Source organism: Dasypus novemcinctus, chromosome 15 (assembly GCF_030445035.2).
Source record: "Dasypus novemcinctus isolate mDasNov1 chromosome 15, mDasNov1.1.hap2, whole genome shotgun sequence".
Classification (NCBI taxonomy): domain Eukaryota; kingdom Metazoa; phylum Chordata; class Mammalia; order Cingulata; family Dasypodidae; genus Dasypus; species Dasypus novemcinctus.
Window position 1 is genome coordinate 36,829,304 of NC_080687.1, and position 17,108 is coordinate 36,846,411.

The window sequence follows — 17,108 nt, forward strand, 5'->3', positions numbered from 1 at the left end:
GCCCAGGATGGCAGGATGGCAAAGGGCTGCTGGCAGTGTCTTGGCTTCTGTTGAAAACGTTTTTTGAAGAAAATTAGAACTTTATTTTCTAAGATGGCCACGCACCTTCCAGTAGCTTCCAAAGAGAAGCAAGGCAGCAGAGAAGGCTAACCGAAAAATTCCACTATAGAGAAGGGGAAAAAAAAAAGAAGAGAAACTATCTTTCCCATTAGGAGTTCAGAAAGTCTGCAGTTAGCAAATGCGAACACTCTGCCTGGAATGAACATTCTCCTCTTTAGATGTGATTAATGGGATGAGATCTTAATAAATCACCAATGCTCTAATCAGTGCACTGGCACTATCTGGGCGGCTCAATCACGTGGTGGACAAACAGGAACTGCGATCATGACCGTAAAATCGACCTGGATGCAATGAGCTGTAAAATACAACTGAAACTGAGGTAATATAAGGAAAAGAGTAATCGTCAACACTGTATGACAAAGCCAGGCATCCCATTTAAAAACTCTAATAAAAAATGCCATCCTGGTACTCACAAAATAATTAGGTCAGGCTAAGGGATGATAAGATTGCTAACAGTAATATCGAAGTTTTAACTTGTACATTCAACATATGCTGTAACTACTATATAAACTATTGTTTTCATCATTTGAATTCCACTGATAAAACTGTCTACAAATTTAACAAAAGCATGCCCACAAATCACAGGAACTATAAGTGAATAAAGGATATTTTTGTTGATGCTTGCTCTGTGAAGCCACTTCCTGAAGGAGGTGAGATCAGGGTATTGGGGCAGTGGGTACAGTGTAAAGATGACCACTCCATCGGGGCCGGCAGAGATGCAGCGAAGCAGAGACAGAGACAAGCATGCGGCTGCAGATGTATGACCTCAAGGGAGGCCATCTCGTGGCCTTCATTTTCTCTGAGGTAGGAAGCTCGGTCATCCTGGTCATCCTCTAACTGCCCGGGAGGCTGACCGCTGCAGACTTCTCACCTCAGCTCCCTTGCTCTCGGTCATCTGGTTGGGTCCGGACCCTGACAGGGGGTGGATGACCAGGAAGAGAGAGGGGCTGAGGTACATATCGCACCCCCCCTCATCCGGCTGAAGCTCTGGCAGTGGCCACAGCTCCTGTCAGGGGCCCCTCCTGTCTGGCAGCAGATCTCACCTGGCTTGGGAAGACCATTCCCTCCTCGAGGCCCTAAGGGGGGTAACCGCTTCCCGCTGCCTCACTATCCCTTATTCATTTCCTGACACCTTCCTGTCTGTGCTTCTATGAGGAGCACTAACAAAATTATTCTCAGGTGAAGCCTTTTGAGCTTTATGTCCTATGGTGGACCTGGCTGGTAGGGTAGCAAAAGTAAGAGAGCTGACCTGGGGGAACTGGTGAAAATCTGCAATAGCCACTGGAAGAAACAGGAAAGCAGTGGCCAAGGGGGCTTCTTCACAGTAGTCGGGCCGCTTTGAGAACCCAGGTGAGAGCCTTTTTTTCCCCACAGCCCTTAACCACCTAGATGTAGCAGCAGAAAGGAAGGGAGCTATAGCCACTGCCAGAACCACAGCGAGGAGAGTGGGACCCTGAGATGCTGACAATGAGTGGAGATTCCAAATGGTAGAATGCTGAGATTTGGAACAGAGAACAGAAAATGAGTCAATGAAGGGTGGGTGCCTGGGGGACTAGATTGAGGAGTGGAGGTCACCACAAGCCGACAGGGCGGGTGTAAGGAGGTACCAAAACGAAGAGCCAGACCAGATGTGACTCAGAAAATCCAACTCAATGTCAGCTGAAAAATTATTACAAAACTCCGGGGGTGGGCTTTCATTAAAATGCTGCCAAATATGTGCTATTAGGCATATTTCACACTTCAGTGCCCTAATTGAGAGAACCATTCACATAGAACTTTTATATCTTCTTTATGATACTCCTAGTTAAAGGATACATACTCAGAATTGGAAATTGAGGAATGCTTTAAATTATATATCACATAGATACTTATACAGAATAAGTTTTCACTGTATTTTTTGCCTAAAAACAAAGAGGTAATCTTTGTATAAAATTTTCAGTGAGAACAAAGACTGAAATGTTTTTAAAATAAATAGTAAGTGTTAAAGGAAAACTTCTTGAGGCTCAGAGTGAAATATATGTTCTTTTGGGTTTTTTTTTTTTGCCCATTTTTACAAGGTTAAATATGCTTTTAAGCATGAAAAAAGTACTGCTGTGATTCCCTAACAACTCAACAAATGTTCTATATATAGTCTTGCTTTCAAAAGTTTAAATCAACTTATGCCTAGATCAAAGGTAATTGAACATTTGAATTCTGTTTGCTGACAGAAATACATACTGACAGGCGACCCCTTAAAGATAACAAACTGGATGGGTGGCAGACTTGGCCCAGTGGTTAGGGCGTCCGTCTACCACATGGGAGGTCCGCAGTTCAAACCCCGGGCCTCCTTGACCCGTGTGGAGCTGGCCCAAGCGCAGTGCTGATGCGCGCAAGGAGTGCCCTGCCACGCAAGGGTGTCCCCCGCGTAGGGGAGCCCCACGCGCAAGGAGTGCGCCCCATAAGGAGAGCCACCCAGCGTGAAAGAAAGTTCAGCCTGCCCAAGAATGGCGCCACCCACACGGAGAGCTGACACAACAAGATGATGCAACAAAAAGAAACACAGATTCCCGTGCTGCTAACAACAACAGAAGCGGACAAAGAAGACGACGCAGCAAATAGACACAGAGAATAGACAACCATGGTTGGTGGGGGGGGGAATAAATAAATAAATCTTAAAAAAAAAAAACAGCAAATGTAATTGATATTTCATGTCATTACATCAAAATTAAATATGAACTAACAAAAGCAATAGCCCTCATTCCTTTCCAATGCTTTTACATGAATCCTTTGAAGATTATGGATTTAAATGCTTTCCCAGCTCTGTCTTCATTTAAGTCTGGCAAATTCCACAGTCACTTTCGGGGTGATGAGTAAATGCAAATTAAGAGTAAATAAAATTTTCCTAACAGAAATTGAAATCGAGCACTCAACCTCCATCTATGTATACAATTTGCATAATCACTGAATCTTGGAGGCTAATTTACAAAAGCACAGATTTTTCTTTTTTTTTTAAGATTTATTTATTTATTTATTTATTTCTGTCCCCTTCACCCCACCCCCACCCCGGTTGTCTACTCTCTGTGTCTATTTGCTATGTGTTCTTTGTCCGCTTCTGTTGTTGTCTGCGGCACGGGAATCCGTGTTTCTTTTTGTTGACGTCATCTTGTTGTGTCAGCAGCTCTCTGTGTGGGCGGCACCATTCCTGGGCAGGCTGAACTTTCTTTCACGCTGGGCGGCTCCCCTTATGGGGCACACTCCTTGCACGTGGGGCTCCCCTATGTGGGGGACACCCCCGCGTGGCAGGGCACTCCTTGCGCGCATCAGCACTGCGCATGGGCCAGCTCCACACGGGTCAAGGAGGCCCGGGGTTTGAACCGCGGACCTCCCATGTGGTAGACAGACACCCTAACCACTGGGTCAAGTCCGATTCCCAAAACAGATTTTTCTTGGTGATTAAAAATAAGGCAATGCCTTATTAGCAACATTAGCAATGCCACTTTCTTGTTGATGAAAGATTATTACTAGCAAAGCCATTGTCAACAAGGCATGTGCCAGCTGATTTTCTATTTCTCCCTGCCAGGCATGGAGCCAGCCAGGCTGTAAACCTCAGGACTGAGTATGTTCTCGCCCTCCCTGGGTGGTCACATCCCATCAGCTGCGAAGTCCTACCAGCTGTACCTCCTCCATATCCTTCCTGACACTCCTGCGGTGCTCAGGTTTGGGCCCTCATCAGTCACCGCCATGTGCACATGACATTGCAGCGGCCTCCCTCCCTCTGTAGGCTCATCCCTGTTTCGTCCATCCTCTTACACTTAAGAGCACCCATCAATGGCACCTGTCACAGGTACCAGCATGACTGATGTATTATCCTCTCCACCAGCTGCTTCTGGCCCAGGACCATCTAACAGAGTGGAACTTGACTTTATCACGAACATCCAAAGCTGAAAGGGGTACACACAAATATTTTCAAAACTTTAAGCTCTATTCTTTGTTTCTAAGGGGTTAAGAAAGGCTAACAGTACTTACCAAAAATGATTTATTTTTAAAAAATTAATTTATTAAAATAGCCTTTGGAATTAACCCAGGCTTCAGTATAAGACAGACGTGGGTTGGGACTCTAGCTCCTTCTTACCAGCTGAATGACTTGGAGTGAGTGATGTATTCTCTCTAAGCCTCCAATTCAGCATCTGAAACTGGGGTTATTCATACCTAGCTCATAGGTGCACTAATTAAGAATAAATGGCATTATGTATGTAGCTATAGACTTAGCACATTGTCTGCCACTCAGCGAAAGATTTTTAGAATGGTAGTTATTATTTTTATTTGCTTTCTTTTCAGCACTGTGCCTTGCATGTAAGGAATTGTCTATAAACATCTGTTAAATACATACCATTTTCCAAGATCACATCACATAAAATAAAATCACAGCCACAGAATTCTATTACGGGTATTTAGTTCAGCTTCCTGGTTTTATAAATGAAGAAAGAGAAACCTATAAAGTGTTTGCTCAAAGTTAATAAAGACTTTTAGAGTTGCTCTTTTATATGATCATTTACCTAGAGAAGAAAAAAATGCTATTATCAATTAAATCATTCCATTTAATTCTTATGAGTTAAAAGTATTACCTCCATCTCAAACGTGCAAAGTGGTGGAAGAAAACAAATAAGCAAATCATTTAAAAAAATGGAAGACTTGCATTTGTAATAGGTTTTCATATTTACCTTCAAACACAGGAAGGTCTAGCCAGCTGGGAGTTCCCTTCAAATATACCCACAGAGCCAGTGCTGGGAAGATCTGCTGTGGAGAGGGCAGTAGCTAACGCCACCCTAAAAATCCTTGGGCCAGTCTACTCAAGGGGAAAGCAAGTTTCTTCTAGGAAAATCCTGCCTCTGTGAAAGTGTTGAGTCTTTGGGCTACCTAAGTAAATTGAGGAGACCAAGAAATCAGCAAAGGTCAAATTTTTAAGCTGACAACACCTCCCACAATTTTAAAGTTTACCAAACTAAGGCTCAGAGAAGCTACTGGTATATTGGAAAAGGAAGTGCGCTGCTCAGAAATTGAGATTTCGTTGCAATTGTCCAAGTGGTACTTTATTCTTATGGATCCTCAGAAAGCCACCTGGAAAACATCTCTATTTTAGGTGATGGTTTACTTGATTATTTACCTACAAAAGAAAAAAAATTCCAAAGAAAGCTGAAGTCTAATGTGAGACTACACAGAAAGCCAGGGGAAAGAGAAGGGATTACTCTCCTTAGTCAAGCATACTACCTTTATTTTTAAAATGCTTTCTGAATTCTGTTAAAAGAACAATGAAACTAAAGCTTAGAATGAAAGGAAAGAACATGGCTAACTTTTAAATGAACCTAATAATGTGCAAGGTGTTTGTTCAGAAGACATTTCATTTTAGTTCTGCCACAGCCCCGTGGAGTAAATATTCTCCGTATTTACAGATGAAGATACAGACTGAGAATGGTTATCAACTTGTCCTAAGCTATACTGTTTCTAAGTGACGAAGCAAGTTTTCCACTTTAACTGCTGTTTCTTCTAATTAAAAAATTATTATCTCCATTTGAAAGCTTCCCAAACTTCCTACTTTTTTTTTCAAAATACAGCTCATTTTAATGTCAGATAAGGACATTCTCGATTACAGCTTATTCTTTTTATTTATTAGGTTCTACTGAGTAATTCTTTTTTTCAGGGAGAAAATAACAAACAGCTGTTAAAAAATGACTGCAGCCATTTCAGAGCTACAGAACTTAACTTTGATCAGCAGTGTCTAAACTAAAGTTGAAAGGGGCACACACAAATATGTCAGGCCAAAATTTAAGCTCTAGTCTTTGTTTCTAAGGGGTTATAAAGAAAGGCTAACAGTACTTACCAAAAATGATTTAAATTTTTTAAATTTATTAAAGTAGCCTTTGGATTGAACCGCACGAAGCCAGACCTAGACAGCCCAATTTATCACTCAAGTTAAATAAAACACAGAAATGACTACGTGGACATAAATGCCATTTCAGAAACTTTGCTAGTAAAGGAGCCAAAAGCAACAATGATAAGGAGAAAAGAAAAGTGGACTTATTTTTAAAAAGCTGAGTGAACATGTGAAATTTCCTCCACTCATTCTGGTTCAAATGGCAGCTACTGTCGAGGTGAGGCAGCTAAATGGGCCCAGGCACACATGCCTCTCCTGGTTTTAAATGGCCAATTAAATTTTATTTAGGTCTGTCCTCTACCACCACCACCACCTCTTATGTATGAGGCATTTCATGAAGAAGAAGAGAATCAAGTAGCCCTGGAATTCATCTAGTTTCCTTCTCCCATCACTATAATCAGATGAACTTGAGGGGACCTCCCCCCTCCCCCCCCGCCAGATACTGATAATGCCAGGGGAGTCGAGGCAGAAGCTTGTCAGAAGGAAGATTAGACCTAGTCTCCCCCAAGACCTTTATTTAAATGTGTATTCCATTTCTTGGCGCGGGGGCGGGGGGCTCAGCAGCTTACCAAAGAAGGCACATTCAGTAAAATGGTTGAAAGAGAATAAATAAAGAAAATTCACTAAAAATAAAAGCATAGAGAGAAGGCAAATGTGCTTTAGTAAAGACAGTTGCAATGAGTGAGCACAAGCCCAGTGGGAAGCTGTCAGCCACAGCTTTTCCTGAGGTATATTTGAAGTCCACAAAAAGGAAATGCAGAGCTTTTTAAGGGACAAAATCCGGCTCCTTCCCTTTTTGTGAAATCAAGCTTTTAATGACAACTTTAAAATGTTACACAACAATTGAAGACCTTTCACTGAACCGCAGAGCATCTGGAAGAACAAGCCCTCAGTTGACGCCAAGCCCAAGTTTCAGTGATAATTAAAGAAATTAAACGACTGTTTCATTTAAAAGGGTGATAAAATAAGTGTTTCATCAATTAAGGGCTGGCTGCATTGGACTCCTAATTAGGCCTCAGAGACAACCCTGGCAATTCCTTCCCAACTGCCAAAAAACTTACATGACATCTTTATTATTATTATTATTATTAAGCATTTTTATTGAGATATACTCATATACCATACAATCTATCTAAAGCCTATAATCAATGGCTTTTAGTATAAGCACAATGACTTGATGTCTTTTATTATGACAGGCAAGCCACAATTAGTGAGAGAGGCAGGAATAGAGGCCATGGTTGGAAGTCTAGACAAGCACTATAAGAGAAAGCCCTCGTGAGCAGGGGCACCCTGAGGAAGGTGGAATTAAGCCTGCCTGGAAGGCTGAATTTTGATCAATCAGGGGCTGCTGGGAGTGGGCGTGGGTCAGTGCTTAGAAATAGGGAAAGAACAAGAGCAGCACAGAGGTGAGAAGGCGACGAGTGCTCAGGAAGGCAAGCCAGCTGAAAGAGGAACCTTCTGTTTGGGGACAGTAGGAGAGACAACTGGAAAGACCCAATGGGGCAAGAGCGCAGAAGTCCACGCATCTTATAAGGGGAGACAGCTCAGTGCGGGGGAAGGCAGAGATGCCAAGGGGTCAGGCCGGCTGGGTTCCCACCCCCACCCCATCTTGAAGACGTGCAGATGTGAGGAAGGGGCCCACGAGCTCTTCCCATGGGTTCCCTCTTGTGTAGCAAAAGGACAATGGCATCTCGTAACTCTTGTCAGAGTTAAATGGCCGGACATCTGGGCCATCGGTCAGTCACCCATATGGAGTAGCTGCTGGACACCAGGCACCCTTCCGGGCATTGAGAACACAGTGATAAACAAGCACAAAGAGGCCTTGCCCCCAGAGGGTTCACATGCTACCTGCAGGTAGAATGTATGTAGACCAATGAGAGAATTACCTGGAATGAGGATGGTGGGAAAGAATAACTGCTTAAGCAGCTTAACATATACCCTAGATCTTCACTGCCTTCCCCAGCAGCCCTAAGAAAGCCATACTCCAGCCTTAGGCAACTGGAGGAGCTGAAAGCCTCTGAGTAGGCAATGACAAGATGCCAAGGCAAGGAAGGACGAGGGTTACTTCTTGGGATGACAACATCGCGGTGGAGCCCTTCCTGCCTGCCACTCTGTGCCCTGTCTCCGTGAGGCCTCTGTCTCCGTCATCGCCCACCTGTCAGCAAGAGGCCACTCCTGCTGACGGCAAGTGGGACCAGCGCTCTTCTTCTGACCTGAGAACCTCTTCCCCAAGAGTTTTTACCGGAGCTGTTCAAAACTACACCAAAAACGTCTACACTTTGGTTCCTCTGCTTTTCTCCGCTCCTCCTACAACGGCACTGCTCATGAAAATACATAAACTGAGTAAACACTCAGAGAAGAAACCATCTGCTTCATCCCATGAACGTCAGTAGGAACAGTGTTTGTTTACCAGCAGGGTCATGTGGTGGGAACACATAAAACCTTCTCGGGGACCTTCGGGGTCTGGCGCTGGCAGGATGGGAAGTGTTAACTCTTTCGGAGCCTCGGGAGCCACTGCATTCTACCATCTCTGGTTGCAAGAGAACGCTGCTGCCATGGAGGCACAATCCACAGGGTGAGGCTTATCTACACAGCATTTCCCCCACAAAGATGATGAAACACTGTGGAAAGATTTACCATCAATAACGCTTTTGAACTTTCGCCTCTGCAGAGGAAAAAGACTCTTTCTGAGTTTACAGGACAAGTTAACAGCAAAGGTGGCCATGGCACTAGCTACAGAGTGGAAAATACTGGGGCACTCGCTGCCAAAGCCTTTTGAAAGGCTAAACTCTTAAAAAAAACACTCTAAATAATGATGAGAGGCGACCACAGAGAGTACGGTTTCCTTATTTGTTCCAGGAAGTGGTCAGGGGATTTGCATTTAAAATAACTAGTTTGCCTGCATCCATATTTTAAAACAAAAATCATAAGAAAGACCCAGGAAATCCAATTCCCCGGGGAAAGACACAGTTCATAAGAGAACTTTCCCAAAGGAAAACTGCAGTGACTGCTGGCTGCCTGCCCCGCTCATCTGCGTGGCAAATGCGAGTGAGCAATGAGAATTCACTCACTGATGGCGTCCAACCAAAGGAAGGAGCGTGCGTGGGCGAGGAGGCCACTTCCAGGGTCAGACACTTGGCCTTGATGGATTAACAGCAAACAATTTTGGACCAAGGTTTTAAAGCAGTTATGGAGAGCTAGGTCTCTTGCAATACTGCAGCCACTCTTCCCCCAACCCTAGCGTGCTGACTGAGGCGCCCTGGGCCGGCCTGATGCCTTCCAGCTGTGGGATGGCCCGGCTGTTTCTGCTCTTAAAGAGCACAAGGTAGCAATTTCAAATCTGCTCCATCAATAAAAATGCTGACACCTGGCTTTCCACAGTTGAGGAACACATCTGTTGCCCATTGATTGAGAAGGAAACTTTTGACCAAAAAAAGAAAAAAAGGAATGGATGAGGCATGTGAAAAATAATGACATTAATTCTCAACTTGTAAGATAAACGTATTCTAACATTCAGTCAGCAAGCACGTAATGAACACCTACTACATGCCAGACCCTGTGCTAGGTGCCGGGAGGATATACAGATAATAAGACAAGGTCCCTGCCCTGAGAAGGCAGCAGTGGAGTGGGGAGGGCACAACAATCAATACTACCAATCATAAGCACTTAGTGTGCCAAGAAGTATTCCAACCACTTCAACTGTATCAACTCTTTATTCTCTTTAAGTCATCAGGTTTCTTTCTAGCCTCATTTTACAGATGAGAATGCTGAGGGGTACAGAGAGATTACGGAACTTTCCAAGGTCAGTCAGTAGAAACTGGGATTTGAACTCAGGCTGTCTGGTTGCACCCTGACAGGTGTCTGAACAAAGAGCTCAGCAAGGAGGGAAGACAAAGCCGCAGCTACTGCCAGAGGGAGTCAGCGCCCAAAGAAACCTTAAAGGGTGCCTAGGAGTTTATCAGAAGAATGAGGAAGGTTCCTTCCAGACAGAAGAGCTGTCTTCACATACAAAGAACAGCATTGGAAATTGTCAAACAAAAAAATTCTTAAAGAAAACACAGCTCTGTTACCACCTCCTAGGCAGGGAGTCCCTACATAGTTCCTAGCTAAATAGTAGCCAGGACAGAGTCTAGACTTTCTTTGGCTCAAGGAGACTGAAGCCCCACAGGGGATACAATATGGTATAGTGCTCCCTGGAGTTTCTGCACACAGTAGTAGCACTGGATGATTCCTCAGTCCAAACCACATATGGGAATACCATTTACTAGAATGAGTTGCTAGAGACTTTAGCTCACAAGTCCTCAGCAGTACCAAACAGGAAATACTGAAACTAAATACCTCACTAAACCAGTCTGACAACAAGATAGAATTGGGGGGGGGGGGGCAACTCCACACATGTTCCCAAAGGCCTAATTATAACTGAATGGCAGGTGTTCTCCTCACTGCATTTTATAGTTCCAGCAGACTGCAATGGTTTTGTTCATCAGACGGCAAAGATGTTCCCGTGTCCTTGAAAGATTTGAATTCCACAACAAGAAAATCAGAAAGATACAAAGGTTGTCTGCAATGTACAATAAATAGGCAGTTCTAAACATAGCTATTCTAAGGTCTATCTTTCCCCAAGATAAGTGATGTTAACTCACGCTCTCAGAACAATGTTCTTTGAAAGAAATATAATTTACTGAATTATATTATATTCACATACATGATTAAATGATGGGTTACCAACATTAATGCCGATTATTAAATCTCAGCTGCTCTAGCCAACAGGAATAGTCTCCATTTTAAGCACAGGTTATGTTCCCAAAGTTTATTTAGAAGTTGATCGTTGGGATTTGGGAGTTGTTTTCTTCCCCCACAAACAATATTAGACATGGTGCTTGAAGACAGACCAAAAAACTAAATCTGTAGTGTGCTAAGACTTCTACAGACTCGAACCATGGTAAGGGATAATGAGTTTTGAAGAAAATGCAGGCATGGTTCAAGAGAGCCAGGCACACCTATCTTACTCCTTTGCCTTGGGCACAAGAAATCCTCCTTCTGCACGTAAGTCGTGGTAGCTCCTAACCTCTAGCAGGTGCTCCATTTGGGGAAGAGGTAAGGGAGCAAGAGGAGGCAGGACAAGTGAAAGAGACACATCGGCCAAGGCTTAGGAGTGCTTCTCTGCCCCAGCTCCCAGCCTCCTCAGCTTTTCCTCCCTGGACCCTGGAATGAAAGGCTTCTTCAATTTCAAAGCTGCCACTCTGCGTGTTTTGATCTGAGTTTTTCTACGCTCTCCATCCCCCACTCACTGAGGCCAAGAACAGGGCCCATCCACTTCTCTCCTGCTCTCCTGAAATTAAAGCAGGCATACAGCTCTTGGAGGGTGTTCTTGGGATTTTTCTTGTCAGTAACCGAAGTGGCAGGTGCACATGTGCACATACACACACCCTTAGGGGAGAGAGGGATTGTCTGTCATAAACAAATTAAACTGGAATCCTTTCACAAGGCCACTCTTCCCTCCAACACACACACAATATGTGCATATGAAATACATATTAATACACACATAAACTTATACCTATACACATACATGTCTATTTGTGTAGAGACAGTCACAGTAAAATTCGAGTGGCATGGCCATTGGTATCACTCTATAGGTGATTCGTGTATACCTTTAAAACTTAGATCAGAACAATGAGGGTTAGAAGTGTGTTGAGGATGGGCAGGAAGGGATGGAATACATAGACCACGTCCTGCCACCTCCTGTCACCAAACCACAGGAATGAGATTAACCTCCCCATGCCAAAGGCTGCCCACACACACGAGTTCAGATACATCCCCAACTTACTGGAACTTCAAATGCCTCCTGGGTGTCATCCAGCATCTGGATTTTGATGGACATGAGTTTTCCTGAAGGTGTTGGGGGCAGTTTCTGTCCATGTTCCAAGGTACTGATCCCCGAATTCTCCGGGGCTCCCAGTCGTGATCCTGGAGTCGGCCTCTGTTCTATTTCTCCCATGATTAAAGAGGTTTATAAGACACCTACAGGGAGCAATGAGAAAGAAATCTAAATCAGAACAGGAGACTCAAGGAAACCAACCCCTAAGTAACATTTGTGTACCGTTCATCGCTAGAATTTTCCCCAGAACCACACCAAGATAAAGACTTTCCATCCCCTTCACAGGCAATCACAAATGGTGAGTCAGCTCCAGTACATTCAGTAACATAATGTCACCTTTAAGCACTCACGACATGCAAATAATTTTGCATATTTTATTCTCGTGCATATTTTTGCATATCGTTGCATATTTTCTTTCCTAGTTTTACAGTTAGCTTCTAATTATTCATACTATAGTTGTGTTCAGCCTATTATTCAGTGTTGACAATGAGCAAGGAACTACATTTCATCAGTTTAGAGTCTAGAGGGAAGATGATAAACAATGCATAAGCCATATCATTAACTTATCCATTAATTACCATTTATGGACACAGCAACATACCAAGTATTTTGGGGATTCTAAAGACAGATAGCTAAAACACACATGTGGCTCTCAAGTTTATAACCTATTCAAAGAAACTAAACATACACACAACCATAGGCAACCTGAGGTAGTCCTCTTTCTCCATTTCTATTGCATGTTTCTATTACAATAACCTCCTAAAGCATTTCCTCCTTATCTTCCTTTTCTCAACTGCTCCCCATCCCAAAAAGTCATTCTTCATAATGTAATATTGGCAAAGTCATTTTCCTGAAAACAAAAAACAATCATCTTTCATCGCCATCATCCTCTTGCATGGCACGCTCCCCTTCTCCCTCTCCTCTGGCCTCAACACGCTGACTCATCCACGTCTTCACAGATGTAGCTCCGTCTGGCTGAATGCCTTGCCCTCCTTCTCCACCTGGAAAGGTCTACTCTTGCTTTAAAAGTCAAGGTCAACCATCATATCATGACACTGGGCAGAGTTTGTTCACGGCTGCCCCTCTGACTCATGACTGTTAAAGTCTTATGGGGATGCCCGAGCCCATGTGTGCTTGTGTGTTTACTCCCCCCAGGATCTATGATTACCCTAAAGCAGGAGCCTAATCCTGGACACTCCTTGTATCCTATATCAGCACCTACCTAGGCACAATGCCTGGCATAGAGTGGAGTTCAATAAGAGTTGCTTGGCGGAGGACTTGGCCCAGTGGTTAGGGCATCCATCTACCACATGGCCTGCTTGATCCATGTGGAGCTGGCCCTTGGGCAGTGCTGATGCATGCAAGGAGTGCCCTGCCACGCAGGGGTGGCCCCTGCGTAGGGGAGCCCCATGTGCAAGGAGTGCACTCCCATAAGGAGAGCCGCCCAGCGCGAAAGAAAGTACAGCCTGCCCAGGAATGGTGCCGCACACATGGAGAGCTGACACAGCAAGATGACGCAGCAAAAAGAAACACAGATTCCCGTGCCGCTGACAACAGAAGTGGACAAAGAGAAAAGACAACAGAGGTGGGGGGGGGGAGAGAAATAAATAAATCTTTAAAAAAATAAAATAAAATAATGTTTGCTTTAATGACCAGACCAATCAGTGAGTAAATTTATACTATGATAATACAGTATTCTGAGCATCATAAGCACACAGAGGAATCAGAATTCAATGTGAGAAGGATTAGAAGAGGGATGGTGGAGAGAAAGGGACATCCATCATGGAAAATTTAGGAATGGAACTGAATTTAGTGCCAAACATTGGATAATACTTGGAGGGGGACTGGAAACACAAGAGAACAGCATTACTGAGAAGATGAACAGTATAAGCAAAGTTATGGACAAAAAGGAGAGGGTATACGGATTTTTAATACAGGAAGAATCATTGCTCAAGAGTTAAAGATGCATTTTTAAAAACAGGTTGGAGTCAGAACCTCAAATACTTAGTAAAGAAATATGTTCTTTACACTGAGGCAGTAGGAAGCAACTGGGGTTAGAAAAAGATACAGAGAAGCGGACTTGGCCCAGTGGTTAGGGCGTCCGCCTACCACATGGGAGGTCCGCGGTTCAAACCCCAGGCCTCCTTGACCCATGTGGAGCTGGCCCATGCGCAGTGCTGATGCACGCAAGGAGTGCCGTGCCACGCAGGGGTGTCCCCCGCGTAGGGAAGCCCCACGTGCAAGGAGTGCGCCCAGCACGAAAGAAAAGTGCTGCCTGCCCAGGAATGGCACCACACACACAGACAGCTGACACAACAAAAAGAAACACAGATTCCCGTGCTGCTGACAACAACAGAAGTGGACAAAGAAGAACAGGCAGCAAATAGACACAAAGAATAGACAACTGGGGCAGGCCGGGGGGAAGGGGAGAGAAATAAATAAGTAAATAAATCTTAAAAAAAAAAAAGGTACAACAAAAAATTTTAGAAAAGTGACTCTGAAGATGATTTACAATAGGACTCTAATAAAGGAGATGGGACAGCAGGGGCTGGAGGCATCCAGTTAAACTGTTTCAACAGTTTATGCTTAGAGAGAGAAAATAGATAGTGGCAATGGAAATAAAAAGGGGATGATATAATTATCTACCTTTATGGAAAAATTAACCCAATGCTGTAAATGGTTAGCTGCTGAGAGAAGGAGATAAATGTATAACAATGACCAGGAAGCTTTAAATAAGAACAGAAGAGAGGAAGGAGGAGGGCAAGGTGAGAGTTTGGTGTGGGACAAAGTTTAAGGTTATAAAAGAACATCCCATTGGCTGTTAGAGAGGTGGAGTTGGAAAACTGGGGTGTGGGTTCCAAGTCCACTAACTATACAAGTGAAAGCTGAGAGAGGGAAATGAAAGGGGGAAACAGAACAAAAAACAAGCAGGCCCACTCCTAAAAGACAATGGAGAAAAAGAGACTGGGCTTTTACTGACAAAGAAAGCCAAGCAACGGGTTCCAAAGTGGTCACTTAGGGAGAACAGTGCTGAGTAAAGAGCCTTGTCTCATGCATTTGAAAACTAGTCACCCTTCAGTGCTTCTCTTCAGGAAAAACCATCAAGTTTACAAATCTTATTTTGTAGGTTTTAATGTTCAATTTTGTTCTCTCTTTCTCCTGACGAGTTAGAGTCTCACAAGTTTTCCAATTAATTCCATATGGAAATATCTCATATGGCAAGGTACTGATCCCCAAATTCCCTGGGGCTCCAAGTCATGATCCTGGTGTTGGCTGGCCCTAAAGTCACAGATCAGAAACTTCGGAGTCATACCAACCTAAGTCATTGATTCAAGTCATCATGGACGAAAAAGGTGTATCCTTTGATCAGATAGGAAGGAGAGGGGAAATTCGCCATCTAGGAAACACCATTTTACTACTTATTTCCCCCACATTACCTTCCCCATCAATTTTCCACCAAAGCTTGTTAAAGATTGTTATTCATTCCTTGTGTAGTCCTCTAAGATGAGGCCTCTATGACAAACCAGACCAGCCCTTTGGAGTACTGCTCCTTCTTTTGGGAGTGCCCATCTATGCTTTCACAAGTCTGTTATGTAAGTACCTCTCTAATTTCTGACCAAATAAGCTTTTTCTAAGAACCCAAATCAAATTGATTGGGCTCTGTGACCTATCCTTCAGTTAGTTCATCTATTAGTCTATTGAGAGACCAGACTAGGCCCTGTTAATCTATAATGCCTAGTAGAGTGCTTTATACCAAAGTGAAAAAAAGACCATCACTATTTGTTCAATGACTCAAATACTGGTGGTAACAGTATATTAATGACAAAGTAAGTTGTGTTCAAAAACTCTTCACAAACCAGGAAAAATGACTTCCATATACATTTTCTGTTCATTGTCTTATGGTTGAAAATACATGGAAGGGTCAATATGGTGGGGTAGAGAAGCTTCAGGGTTCCACCCTTCCACAGAAGCTTTGAACAACCAGTAAAAGCTGGCAGAAACATCTTTAATGAAGCTCCAGAAAACAGGCAAAGGACTGAAGGTGCAGGGCAAGTGCCAGATAAAGAAAAAGGCTAATTAAAAGCAGTAGGGGGAAGCGGACTTTGCCCAATGGATAGGGTGTCCGCCTACCACATGGGAGGTCCGCGGTTCAAACCCCCGGCCTCCTTGACCCATGTGGAGCTGGCCCATGCGCAGTGCTAATGCGTGCAAGGAGTGCCACACTGCCACGCAGGGGTGTCCCCCAGTAGGGGAACCCCATGCGCAAGGAATGCGCCCCGCAAGGAGAGCCGCCCAGTGCAAAAGAAAGTGCAGTCTGCCCAGGAATGGCGCCGCACACACGGAGAGCTGACACAACAAGATGACACAACAAAAAGAAACACAGATTCCTGGTGCCATTTTTAAGGATAGAAGCAGTCACAGAAGAACACACAGCAAATGGACACAGACAGCAGACAACTAGGGGAGACGGGAAGGGGAGAGAAATAAACAAATAAATAAATCTTTAAAAAAAAAAAAAGCAGTAGGATCTAATGGTGTCCTGGCCAGCCCCTCTCCCACCCCTCACGGGCTCAGCATGGAGCTAGCCTCCACTCCTAGTTCAGTTCCCCAGTCTGGTCTGGGTTCTGCAGGGAGCTGAGTAACCTTTGCACACATACTAGGAGCATGGAAGCTAAATCCAGTCTGTCTTGTTGGGGGCTGAGGGACTCACTGTCTCAGAAATTGCCTTCCAGGTAGAAGAGGGAACATTGAGTTCTCCCACAGAAAGCTGTGGGAGAGCAGTCAAGGGTCTGCCTGGGGCAAGGGATTGCTAGTTGTCAGAGGGGAAACAGTTTCCCAGAGAAGAGGGGACATTCCTAGCTGCATAACAGGAATTCCTAGGGCAGCACACAGAAAGACCAGAGAGGCCCTTAGGTTTTGGCCTGGAGCTATTCTCAACTCTATGGCTAAACTCTGAAGCACAATCATAGGTCAATGCAAAGACTGGGAAAGATTTTTCCTTTTTTTGTTTGTTTGTTTGGTTTGTTTTTTGTTAGAGCCTGGCATTCAAGGAAAGCTGCATTGTACCACTAGCTGGATACAAGCTTAAGAATGAAAGTTGCAGAGTGTAAATTAAAGTTGCAGAGTGTACATTAAAACATCAAAATTCCAGGTTTCAACAGATTACAAAACATACAATGGAGTAGGAAGCAAAGG

The 17,108-nt window shown here is 44.0% G+C and overlaps 1 protein-coding gene across 6 annotated transcripts in view; it reads right to left on the bottom strand.

Annotated features, from left to right (window-relative positions):
• FARP1 (FERM, ARH/RhoGEF and pleckstrin domain protein 1) overlaps positions 1-17,108 on the bottom strand; it is a 320,081-nt gene that overhangs the window by 233,713 nt on the left and 69,260 nt on the right. For all 6 annotated transcript variants that reach the window (XM_058276487.2, XM_071208233.1, XM_004447777.4 and 3 more), the window contains exon 2: positions 11,862-12,055. In XM_058276487.2, the coding sequence (XP_058132470.1) occupies positions 11,862-12,032 (171 nt within the window). In that variant the 5' untranslated portion in view covers positions 12,033-12,055. The remainder of the gene's footprint in view (positions 1-11,861; positions 12,056-17,108) is intronic.